We start from the raw sequence: 12,327 nt of genomic DNA on the forward strand, positions 1-12,327 counted from the left end.
AATTAAGATAATTCTCAGCATTTTTCTTTGTTTTGCCCCTCTGCAAATATTAACTAATTATTCAGCAATGTGCAAATTGTTTGAGGGGAAGGGAAAGCGGGGAGGGGGGAATCCTCCTTGAACTGTGATAATGTTTTTGATGCAGCATGTATTACAGTCTAATCTTTAGAGCTGTGATGGTTGATACTTAGAAAAACTTTCCTCTGCAGACTGCAGTTTAGTTGAATATTATAATTAGACTTCACTAGTATTGGTGAATAATCCATTTAATAAAAAACATTGTAATTTCAACATTTTCTCTGGGGACTAGCATACACTAACCTCTTAATTTAATTTTATTGAAGTTTTGCCCACCCATTCATCATTGGAAGTTGTTATTAACCTCCATTTCCATTTTTCTTTATAGAATTTTCTCTTTTTATATTGCCTTTTTCAGTGCTAAGCAGGTTGATACACTTGTAAATCTCCAGCATCTACAAAGCTAGTCTGGCTTCTTTAATGTTGTTTAATCTATCCCCCCTGACCTTAATGCAGTAAATTCAGTTTAATCTTTCTCAATAATCTAGTAATACATTGGAAACCAGCAAACATTTAAATCTGATAATGATTTAATCACATACTTTAAATAACAGCTGAGATAATGAAAAAATAATTCACCATATAAAGAAACACTAACTGAATTTTCTCTGTGATTGGCTTTTGGAGAAATCCCTATAGAAAATACAAAGCCTACAACAGAAATCAACTTCACTGGAAATGTGCAATCCATTTGGTGTCAGAAGATGTCGTATTTCTTTTTTATTATCATCTTTCTCTTTAAATTAATGCTCAAATGTATCCTTGCTGAGTATTCAGTTTCTTGATACAGTTTTACTTAAGTGGTTTATCTGCTTACCTTTCTTTTCAGATGCCAGTCAGATGCAGCAGAGAGCTTGCCAGAAGACCAGAAACCAGAATGCCATCCCTTCTGGACAGATGATGATGAATGTAGTATGCCTCTGCCATATGATCTAGAAGAAGTAATTGCTTATCTACAAAATCTTGTTCAATGGATAGAATAACAAGTGACCTTCCAGCCCAGAATTATTGATGCTGGTCATCTTGGGAGAAGCTTTGTCATTATCATAAATCTTTTCAGCTTTATGATTCCTTTATCATATGTTATTTTATGTGTCAATGCAGATTTTACCAGTCTTTACACAGTAGTTTCATTACTGTCTCATAATAAAAAAGACGAGCCCCCAGATTTACAGAAGCATGAGTTTTTTAAGGTCTGAAGTCCAGAACACCAGCTTTACTTTCCTCCTCCTCCACTCTAATTCCCATTGACCCTACAGCCCAGGGATGTCTGTATGTCTGGATTCTATGTTCTTCATAGAATGACAGAATGGGTCAGGTTTGAAGGGACTACTTGTCCCTCTGGTTCATCTGGTCCAACCTCCCTGCTCAGGCAGGGCCTTCATTGAGCACAGAGCACTGGGTTGTGTCCAGACAGCTCTGGAATATCCCCAGTGAGGGAGACTCCACATCCTCTGGCCAGTCTGTTCAGTGCCCACAGCAAAGTCCTTGCTCATGTCCAGGTAGAACTTCCTGGGCATCCTTCCTGCCCCTTCCTCCTGTCCCATTGCTGGGCACCAGGAGCAGAGCCTGGTCCATCCTCTGACACCTCCTGCAGACACTGACAGACATCAGTAATGTCCCTTCTCAGCCATCTCTTCTTGAGGCTGAGCAGGCCCAACTCTGCCCGTGTTTGGACACTGAATTTCAGCTGCCATGAGTGCCTAGAACTGTCTCTGGCCTGGCAGGTTTGGGCAACCCAAGGTGTAGCTCACACCTGTGACAAGGCAGACTGCATTATCTGGGTATCCTAATGAGAGGCCAGCTTGGGGTGAGCCTGCTGGACATCTTCAAAACAGAGCTGGAAATTCTCTGTCCAGTAACACAGAGGGGCAGGAGATGCTGGAGATTCCTTTGTGCAGTGGCTCCTTTTTTGATCATTTTTTTCAGATGAGGAGTTCTGTAGGAGCATTCTAACACAGATGCCAAGCAAGACTTTCTTACCATTTTGCCTCATGGCAAGTGAATACTGCTGAGAGAGATTTCTGATGTGAATCTATACCTCCTGGGCTCCCTAGAATTCAGAATTCAGTTCCTAATCATTGCTTTGTTTCTGCATGTTGTGAATTCTATTCTGAGATCAGGTGTCCCAGTGCATTGCCTAAAGAGCTGATGGTCTAAGTAAGTAAGATCTTCATTTGGGTTGTTTGCTTCCCTGAGAAACAAGATTTAGATTGTGTGATATTGGGTATTGCAGCATCAAGTGGGATCTTCAAGCACAAACCCAGAAAACCGTAAGAAATGTAGCTGTTTATGATGTTTTGTAGTAATGTGCTATAAAAAGAACAATTCTGTGTGGGATGATACAGGGCGCTCCTGAATGAGATAGAGAATTTTGATTTGGTAAATTGCTATTTTAACTGAACTGGTGTCCAGCATCGCCACAAAAAGCAGAAAATCATTATGGTGAAAAGGTACTCAGGCTGTATTACCACTACAAAAGAAGATAGTGAGATTCAGAGTTTGACATTGCAACCAAGAAATGAATTTGCCTCCTGTGTTAAGGGGTGTTTAAAGTCTCTGCTGAGTCTGGGCTCACCCAGAGCACACCAGCTTTCTGTACTGGCAAACTGCTGTATGTGTGGATAAGGCTTGTGCTCCCAAAAATTGTACTTTTGACAGTATAACATATGCCAGACCTCCCTGGAGCTAAGGAAACTGTGCCAGTAAAAATTCAGTTTTAGTGGTATAAAACTGTGTCCACACCTACCAGCTTTTGCCAGGACAATTATATCAAGTAGAGATTATACCTCATAAGACTTTTAGTAAAGCTGTGCCAGCAAAAGTATAAATACCTGAATCAAGTGTTTCCATTGTAGTTCTGGCCTTCTGCAAAAACTTTTAGTTACCCTGTAGAATATAAAGACTCTCTGAAGAATGAGTTATTACTTAAACTAGGTTTGATAATATTACCTTGATCCACACATTTATCTGTTGTCTCTTGTGCCATAGATTTCATAACATTTGGAAATACTGCTATGGGCATAGCTTTCTCTTCCCTGCACTAGCTAAAGCTGGTTTTACCAGTGGGCAAATAGCACATATTTGGATTAGTGCCACACTAAACACTGTTTACTTTGGAGATCCCTTTGAGAAAAGCTAGCTGAAGATGTGGGAATTCTGCTTTTGAAAAGGCAATTCTCAGAAACAGATATTGCTTTGGAAATGAGCAATATGAATTAGACAAGCTGATGATATAACAGTGTTAGCACAGTGTTTAGGGGGACTGTTTATTTATGCTGTTACTTTATGATTACTTTGTGTTTAATTAAGCGCTGCTAAAATCCACGGGGATCACAGTATTGAAAGGAATCTGACCACCACAAAGGGTGGAGAAGGCACATCAATGATGTAGTTTGTAGCTGAAGTGGATGCAAAGCTATTAAAAAAAAATGATTGGCTGAAATAATTATTTCCAGCAGCAGTGAAAATAAAGCCAAACCAAAACAACCTATTAGGAGACTGCTGGCAGTAATAATAGGTTTTTTAGAATACATGTTCCCAGGTCTTGCCTATGCTTGAAGATTTAAGGTAGTGAATTAGCTGAACTAGTACTAGTCTCAGTGCAGTCAGCCCTTACCTAAGCCATGGATAGCAATGACATGGACAAATGAACACCTTTGGAATGAATAACACTGAAAAAATACCAATAATCAAGTGGTTTAGGGCTGTGTGTTGCATTCCAGTCTTGCATCATCTAAATCAGTATAACCTGATTGAGTTCAGTTGAAATGCAGAAGTATGAGAAGATTTCATATCTCCAAAGCCCACAGGAGTTGATAGCAATAACATGAGCAAGATGGTGGAATTGTTTGAAGCACATAGTAATGCCAAAGGATACCCCAAAAGGAGAACACAAAGGTAAATATATATAAAAACCCTGAGAGATCAAGTGTAAATTAGTTCTGTGTTTAGATTATGTGTTAGAAGCTGACAAATACTTTGAAGATTTCCTTATTTTATTCAAGTAGTTATAATTTAGCTTGTTTCAATGATTCTTTAGCAATCCATTTTTATTCCAGCATTAGATAACCCATTTCCTTTCTGGATGAGCTGGAAGACACAGCCTCTTATTAATGTTCTGTGTATAGCAATTGTTTGTCAAGCCTGGATGCTTTAGAAGCATGAGGACCAAGGTCAGGTTTTTTCAAGGAAGAGGTGAAATCATAAATTAACTTCTGACATTAAATTCAGTGGTTCTTTTAAAATGGTGAAGTTCACGGCTTTGCTTACATTTACTTTTCATCAGCCAGGACTGAATTGAGGTAAAACAGTTTCCTTGCACGTGTGTGTCAGGCTAAATGGATTGCAGAAGATACAGATCTGTTTGCCTGTCTGCACTTGCCTTTAGACAATATTCATCAATTTTACAAAAGCTACTGACTAAACATGGAACCAGTACAAATGAAATGCTCAAGGCAAGGGCTTTCTTTTATAAATCTGATACAGAGTTGGTTTTATACTGATAGAAAGAAAATGTTGGCAGAAAATGAAAAACTTCTATTGTTTCTGTAATTTGGGGAATGAAAGATACAGACTATTTTTAAGTATTTGATAGAAAACTGCTGTGTTATGCAATGTAATTAGAAATGTTTTTATAATGCTTTGTTCATATCCCTGTATATCAAAATATTTTATCCCATAGGTCCTTTCTTCTGCTGAAAAGGTTATGTAAATAAATAAAATTAATCTCAGTACAGTAGATTTTGAAGGCCTAATACTTACGTTCTAAGCTTTACAGCAGGTTCTGATTATTTTAAGGGTAAATAAGAATGCCGTGAGTAATCAGCAGCTGAAACTGTGCAGGATGGGTAACATGCACCATAATAAATATCCCAATCTGTTGTCTTATTATCATCTGAATATGGTTTTAGGTTCACTTGTAGTGGTACAACATACACTATAAAATCATGCTGGACTACTTAAAGCAGTGGGGCATTTAGGGATTCCATTCATGTAACAGCACAAAAATCAAAAGATAATTAAAATCCATCATGAAAGGTGACTAAAATATTGTAGTGTGTTAAGAGTTGGCATTGCTCCTTTCTCAGCCATAGCAGTGCTGTTCCATCAGCCCAGTGCCATGCAGTGGAGTTTGGGCTGTTGGATATTAAACCAGGCCAGGCTTAGGTTTCCATCTAAGCTGGGCTGAGAGCAGGGCAAGAGAGATGAGGTGAGATGCACACGAGACCCAAGGATGTGCTTTTTCAAGGCCACAACTTCATTAACTGGGCTCATATGGGAGTCATTGAGCTCAAACTTGTACAGTGCAGGTCAGGATCCCTCCCTTAATTGTTACCACCTGGTGCAAAGTTAATGTTGGCTCCCTAAATGCCTTCCTGCCCCTGACAGCCGGTCCTCAGCTTTCTGCTGGGAGCTGACCACTGTCAGCTCACACTGAGGTTACAGAGTTGGGAAGAGTGGTTCTTCCACTGTAGCAACAGGGATGAGAAACTCTCAACCCCAGCTCCATGGACTGAGTACTTACAAACATTCTCCTTCTCATTTGGGATTCAAGTTGCTGCAGCTCATCTTCTGTCCCATCCCACCAGGACAGTGATATGACACAGGGAAGGGTCAGACAAGAATTCTGTTTGCATGAGGTTCCTCATCAAAAGCAGACACCCATTGCACTCCCCATGAGAGTAGAAAGTTCAGGACTACCATAATCTGCCTTTAGAGGGTGGGAGCTGCTAGGAAGTGATGAAGGACTGTGGCTACACCACCTGTACAGGCAGAGGCAATCCTGAACAGAACCACTGCTCTCTTTCCTGTCCAAACTAACTCTTCAACGTGGCTGGGCTTGCACCTTCATTTACATTCATCTGTCCTCTTCATCTTAGCCTGAGGGCATTCATTGAACAAAAGAACATAATACATACAATTACAAAAAGACTGTACATAGAAAGACTACAGAACTGGCTGAATAACATGTAAAATAAAAGCCAAGAAATAACTGATAAAATTAGCACATTAAAATGTTGATATTTAGGCATGAGCACTTCACATGTCATGGGAACTATCATTTCTCTTCTTGTTGGTTAAGAGATAACATTCATAATCCTAAAGGATGTATTGTGCTGTGGTTTACATCCTCTAAATCTCCACTGGTTTTACAGGGCTTGTCCATGATGATCAAGAATTTGGTCACAAAAGTTGTTCTCCTCCCCCTCCCTATGGTCAAATACTTGCTTTCATGCCAACACATCTTGGTCTGATTAGTCCCCTTGATTACAGGCTAAAGTAAAAAGTCAGGTGTATAAGATTCCCATTATCCTTTATTCCACTGCTTCTAAGAACAGGTCAGATAGAGTTATTTCAGTGAAAATGTGAACAATCAACTTCTGTTTACCATTAACCTTCAGTTTTCTTTTCTTAAAATCAAATCAGGGCTTGGTAGGCAGTTATTTTCATACATGTCCCTTGATCAGTGGAACAATCTGTCAAAAGCCATTAAAGCCTCTATTAGGTTGAATTGCATTCAAAGTTAAGCTTTCCAATCATCTGAAGGGCTGTGATGATTGTTTTTAATATAGTATACATTGATTTCTCTCTCAGAGTAGCAACATAACTTTGAAACTAAGTGTGTATGACTTGAGCATTTTGCTCTCCAGTATATCTTGAGAAGCTTTGTTTCTTGTGGAAGATGAATGTCTGCATGAAAAAGGAAAAAAGAAAATGCAGCGAAATTACCTCTTTAATGTCATAAGTTTTTAACTTTTCCTAGTTCACTGTAACCCTGAAGATGTTACATATGAAACAGGAAGAAATTTTCCAGGATCTCTTTCCTCAGCAGCTTCACTGAAAAATGTATCTAATTGTACTGTTATTTTAAAAGTGGCTCTTTATCTTAAGATATCAGGATGCTTTACACAGAGAAACTGAGGCAGAGGTGAAAAGTGCAGCTGGGATCTGAGTACCAACGCTGGAAGGAGTGTTATGTAACCCCCTGCTGCTGGCATATCTCTGTTACTTCCAGTAATCAGCTCAGTTTACAGATTAAAGATGCTCTCACAGAACTTGTTGTCCTCCAAAATTATAGCTGAAAGTTGAGCCGGAGTCTGTCCTATTCATGTCATATTCAGCACAATATTTAATTGCAAAACATACAATAATATATCTCATATAATAGAGATCTTTCAGACTTCCTAAGGTTTGATTAAAACTTTCCAGTGAATCTTTTTGTTACATTCCAAGTCCCTGAGCTCTCAATGGGAAAGAGATTTTATTGGATTGAAATGATTCCGTGGAGAATATGCAGTATAAAATACAATATAAAATAATACTATCCCCACTCTTCTAGATCTATTTTAAGTATTTCCACTGTATGTCCCACAAGGTGGTACAGCTGCTGTATTAGGAAACTCCTAAGACATACCTAATAATACCCTGTTGGTATTTGTGCTGTTTTTACCAAGGTGAAGGTGAGTTGTTGAAGCAAACTGGAATGCTGGTTATGCACCTGTTAGCACTTTGGTCTGGTACTTATTTGGTAGTCTGGTAGTACTTTACTGAGAGCATTCTTTTACTAGCTGTTTTTATGAACATCCTAATAAATTATTATCCAACATCAAAGAATTCCACAATTCTTCTATTGCTGTTCTTTTCTGATGCCCCTTCTTTCCCTTTTGTCTCAATATTAACAGTAATGTTTTTAACAAGTTTTGTTCTTTGTTAGGCTGATGTGACCTTAAAGTGAGAAAACTTTTGAATTATGTGTCAGATATTCCCTGAAGTACATTTCTTTTCAAACCAATTTATTAGGTTATTTTGACTCCTTTTTTATTTGGTACTGCTACTTTTTCTTAAGATCTGTTTATAGAACTCTGCAAGATATACAGTGATATGTAATTTTGTATTATGTATTTACTAATTTACTGACATTTATCAAATAAACTGCTTCAAGAATCTGTTTGTCTGTCATTTTTCCTTCAGAGGCTGTTAGTTCTGGTCTTCAATATCTCATTGTTGCAGTGCATGGAGGTTTGGGTGCATAGGTGACAAAATTGGTTTCTGTAAGCTCTCTATATGCCAAATAGTGAGAGAGAAACTTTTGTCAAAGCACCAAACTCAAAGATGCTGAGTCTATTCTTCAGTGGCACATTGCACACAGCCTGAACTGTGTGTCAAGTCCAAGCACCCTCATCTGCCTATGATGGAAATTTAATAATGGTAAACAGAAAAAATAGATGGTGGAGAGTTTGTTTTGATTCTTGAATTGATAGAATTAAGAACTGGTTATATTGTAAATCTAGTAAGGAAAGAAGAATAATTTCTGTGCCTCTGGTAAGACTCGTATCATAAATGAGAAAGACTGACTTCTATTCCCTGTAAGAGTGTTTCCTTCAGCAAAAAAAATGTGTCTCTGCTAGGTTTAGAATACAATCTTCTGGAGTGCAACCTTACACTTCCCATGTCTGACACAAACTGTTACATTATGTGAGCAGTAGGAACTCAGTGCCCACCAAAACTGCATCAGCCTGAGTGTATAAACTGTTCCATGTTTGTTGCAGTAGGAGCTTGCAATTTAAAACTTGTGTAGTCATGTTAAACAAGGCAATGTCAAAGAAATGTGTCTTGTACATAGACTGAGGTAGTGAGGTTTGTGATGTCCATTTCATTTCACAGGTTTATACACACCCATATCAGATTTTGTGCATGATTCTGCTATGTCAGAGGAGTGGTTGTCCTTAGCTGTCTCTTTCCTTGTGGAAAGCTGTGTCCATGCTATCCCAGATTTGAGTGGGAGAGCAAGGCAAGGACTGAAACTGCAGATTTCCTGTGATGCTCTGACAGGAGCCCTTGTAGAGATCAGGAGAGTGATTAGATGTGCACATGGGCGTGTGGCTGAGGTGCACTGCAGTGCTCTGTAATTCCTGGGGTTCCCTTAAGGCCAAAGGCTGTGTGCCCAAATTATTCTGCATTAGTAGATTCCAGCCAAGAGATGATGGAAATGTGACTAATATTGGCCAGGATGGAACAGAGTCTCCAAGTAAAAAAGTTGACAGAGAGCATTATTAACACACACTATAGCTCAGAGTCAGCAAGGCATCCAAGAGGTGAGAAATTTGATTTCTTAGCCTAGAACATTGTTTCCTTGGCTTTAGAAAACATTTAATTGATTTAAATAAAAGCCAGGCAACTGGATGGAGACTCATTTGCAAAACCAGTGTTAGTGTGAAACATTTCCTACAATCCATTGTGATATATGTATTTAGAAAAACCAAGATGAGTGTCCCTGGGATCTAGAATGCCTTGAGCTGTTCCTTTTTTTCCCCTTTTTTTACTCTCAGAGCATACTTTTCCTTAACTTTTCCTAAAAATGGGTTAAACACGTGGCAGTGGTGACCTTCCAGAAAAAATAAATATATTAAAAAGATGCAATAATCTTTGCTGGAGGGACACAGGCACAAGGTTTGTAAAAGTTTGTATCACTATGGATTCTTGCTTTTTCAGTGGGTCCAGAGTATGCTTTTAGAGTTTGTAACTGAATCAGTTTATCTTCTAAAGACATACATGCAAGTTGTCATCTAATCTATATGATTCCCCCTTTGCACAATTATATTTCCTCTCATCTGGTCTGTATAAAACTTGCTGCATAATTATCACTAAGATTTTGAAAATAGCAGCACTTCATTAATTAGGTTTCTGCTATCCTGTTCCTAGTTGCATGTTAATTATTAAGGTGAAAATAAAGGACACTTTTCATAAGCCTTCATATTTTCTGTTTACAAGTATTCTGCTAACATCTAATAAACTTAATGGCCTCTAACAACAAGAGGAAGTGAAATCCTACTTAGAAAATTCATAGCTTTTCAATGTATCTTGTGGCTTTATGGTATGTCAAACTGTAGGAATGTAAAAGTTTAAGAAGCTGTTGCTGGTTTCAATAGCTGCAGAAACTTTTAAGTTATTTTTGTTTCTCCTTTATTGCTTAACCTCTGGGGCCTAAGTGTGGGCTACTTGATAAAGCAGTCATTCAAGAACTTGAAACTATACAAGCTTTGACTTGATAGACTTAGAACAAGATCTTGTATTAAACATAAGTTTTAAAAATATAATTTCAAATCTGGAAATTGATTGTGGCTTGACCTGTATATACTGAAGAGCTCACTGTTCCTTACTTTCTTTGCTTTACTGATAATATTATTAGATCTATTGTTCTTTTACTAGAACTCCCAGCAGATATAAGAAAAATCAATGCAGAGCAAAGCATATTGGACAACAGCACTTTCATTAGTGTCAGGGCCACAACTGACTAACTAAGACTAATTTATGACATTTCCACTTTTAAAGGTTGCAAATTCTTGTATTATGCATTTTCTGGTATTCCCAGGGGGGCAGAGTTAAACATGCATGAAGCAGGCTTGGAACAGAGCAGTCTTTTTAAAAAGTTCAATATAACACAGATTTTCTGTACATGCCAATATGAGAATTATAAATCACAAGGAATTTCTCTCCAATGTTTTTTTGTTGTTGTTTTTTTTAAACATAGCATACATCCAAAGTTACACTTCCCAGCATTTTGTATTTGTCTGCATACCCTTCCATTGACTCATTTCAATGAACTGTTGGACAGGGTGATCTCTCAGGTGCCTATTGCAGTGCACATTCGGCACTTGCCTGGTGCAGAGCAGGATGCAAAGGGATCTCTGAGGATGCATCCCTTCCCCACATCATTGCCTGAGCCAGCTCATCTTGGATTGAGGATGCTCAGGGGTCTGTAGTTCAAAAACACATCTGCCCAGCTAATGGGGTCAGAACTTCTCCTTCCAATAATGGATTGGTTCTCTCTAGGGTAAAGTGCCTCTAAGAGAAATTGAGAAGAGATCCATCCTTAAATAAGATTTGATGCAGCCCAGGAGAATGACAATTACATCTTTTGCTAACACTATTTCTAAGGCAAAGTCATGCTTTGAAGGAAAGAGGATGATGGGGTACTTGGGGAGGTTTTTGTAGTGTAGTGACTAGTAGGTCCATGTTATAGAAGAGTTCTGTGAGAGAGAAAATGAAACTCATGTAAGTGGCTCCTCTGTTGCAGACAGTGAGAAGTGTCCCTGTGTGGGTCACCTTAGTAAAGTCTGGGTTATTTTCTTCTTGGACTAAGTGCAGCTGGTGACAGCAGCAGATACTGTTATCCAGCAGATGAAAAACACAAGAACCACTCCTGGGGTTGAAGTCCAGGGACCTAGCTGAGATGTACAGTAAAAGAGGCATTCAGAAGGGGCTGCCAAAATCAAGTTAGAGCTGCAATTAGAATTCATACCTGGATGAATTCATACCTTCACTGTGTCCATGGCATAAGTCTCAGCCACAGAGGGGCTGGGGTAGGGCTGGGCAGGGGTGATTTCATTGGAGACAGTGAGCTGTGTCTACATCTGAACTTCCTCCCTCTCATGCTCAGACATTATTTCCCCACATTGTGCAGGACTGTGCACACTCTAGCAGCAAACCTGCCCCAGAGTCAGCAGCACAGGGAGGACACCATGGGTGTGCAGTAATCCTGTGGCAAGAAAGGGAGATCCCAGCAGTTAAAATGCATTAGAGCCACCATTGAGCTCATGTGTATCTGAACAAAAGCAGGGTGAGTTTGTTTACTCCTCTGATTCCATATTACTGATTCACAGAAAGGCATTTTTCAGCCATTATTCTTAAATTAAAATCCTGATTTTCATGGCAGGCCTGGGGCTGAAATATAAATTGGAGGTGGGGGAAGTAGTTGAGATTTTGCCTGTCTCTGACCACTTAATTTTCTATTTTGTAATTCCACAGCTTTCTGCACATGTCAGTTTTACATGCAAGATGCAGCAGTAGGCTCTCCAGTCATTGATCCTGATTTAACTGGTGTCAATCATCCATTTTGGACACTTGCATAATACTTCTGACTCCTACATCAGCACTGTCAGAAGTTCAAGCTGCATGGCAGCACCTCAACCCCTTCAGAATCGTGTCTGCAGCGCCTCTGCTCCCACCTCCTTGCTGTCACCCGGTGTGAGAGAGGGCACAGCTCTCCCTCTTACCCTCCTTGTCTCTTTCCCAGCTTTTTCACAGTACTTGCACTTAGTGCTGGCCCTGACCCTGTGATGGGTCCCTTTCCTTGAAGAAACATAACTCAGTGGTAGTGATGAGACGCTGGAATAGGTTACCCAGAGAAGCTGTGAAGTCACAGCCCTGGAAGTGTTTGAGGTTTGGGTCCAGGGGAAAGTGTCC

At 39.3% G+C, this 12,327-nt stretch overlaps 1 protein-coding gene across 41 annotated transcripts in view; it reads left to right on the plus strand.

Annotated features, from left to right (window-relative positions):
• The window catches only part of FTO (FTO alpha-ketoglutarate dependent dioxygenase), a 223,412-nt gene extending 218,593 nt beyond the window's left edge, over positions 1-4,819 (plus strand). For 34 of the 41 annotated variants that reach the window (XR_015275399.1, XR_015275400.1, XR_015275392.1 and 31 more), the window contains one exon: positions 908-4,819. Coding sequence is in view for 25 of the 41 variants with exons in the window: in XM_086847628.1 (XP_086703754.1) it covers positions 908-1,061 (154 nt within the window). In the remaining 16 variants the exon portion in view is untranslated. The remainder of the gene's footprint in view (positions 1-907) is intronic. The other 7 variants (XR_015275390.1, XR_015275404.1, XR_015275405.1 and 4 more) reach the window with 2 other exon arrangements.
• The last annotated feature ends 7,508 nt before the right edge of the window (positions 4,820-12,327 follow it).

This window comes from Cyanistes caeruleus, chromosome 12 (assembly GCF_971803275.1).
Source record: "Cyanistes caeruleus chromosome 12, bCyaCae1.hap1.1, whole genome shotgun sequence".
NCBI lineage: Eukaryota > Metazoa > Chordata > Aves > Passeriformes > Paridae > Cyanistes > Cyanistes caeruleus.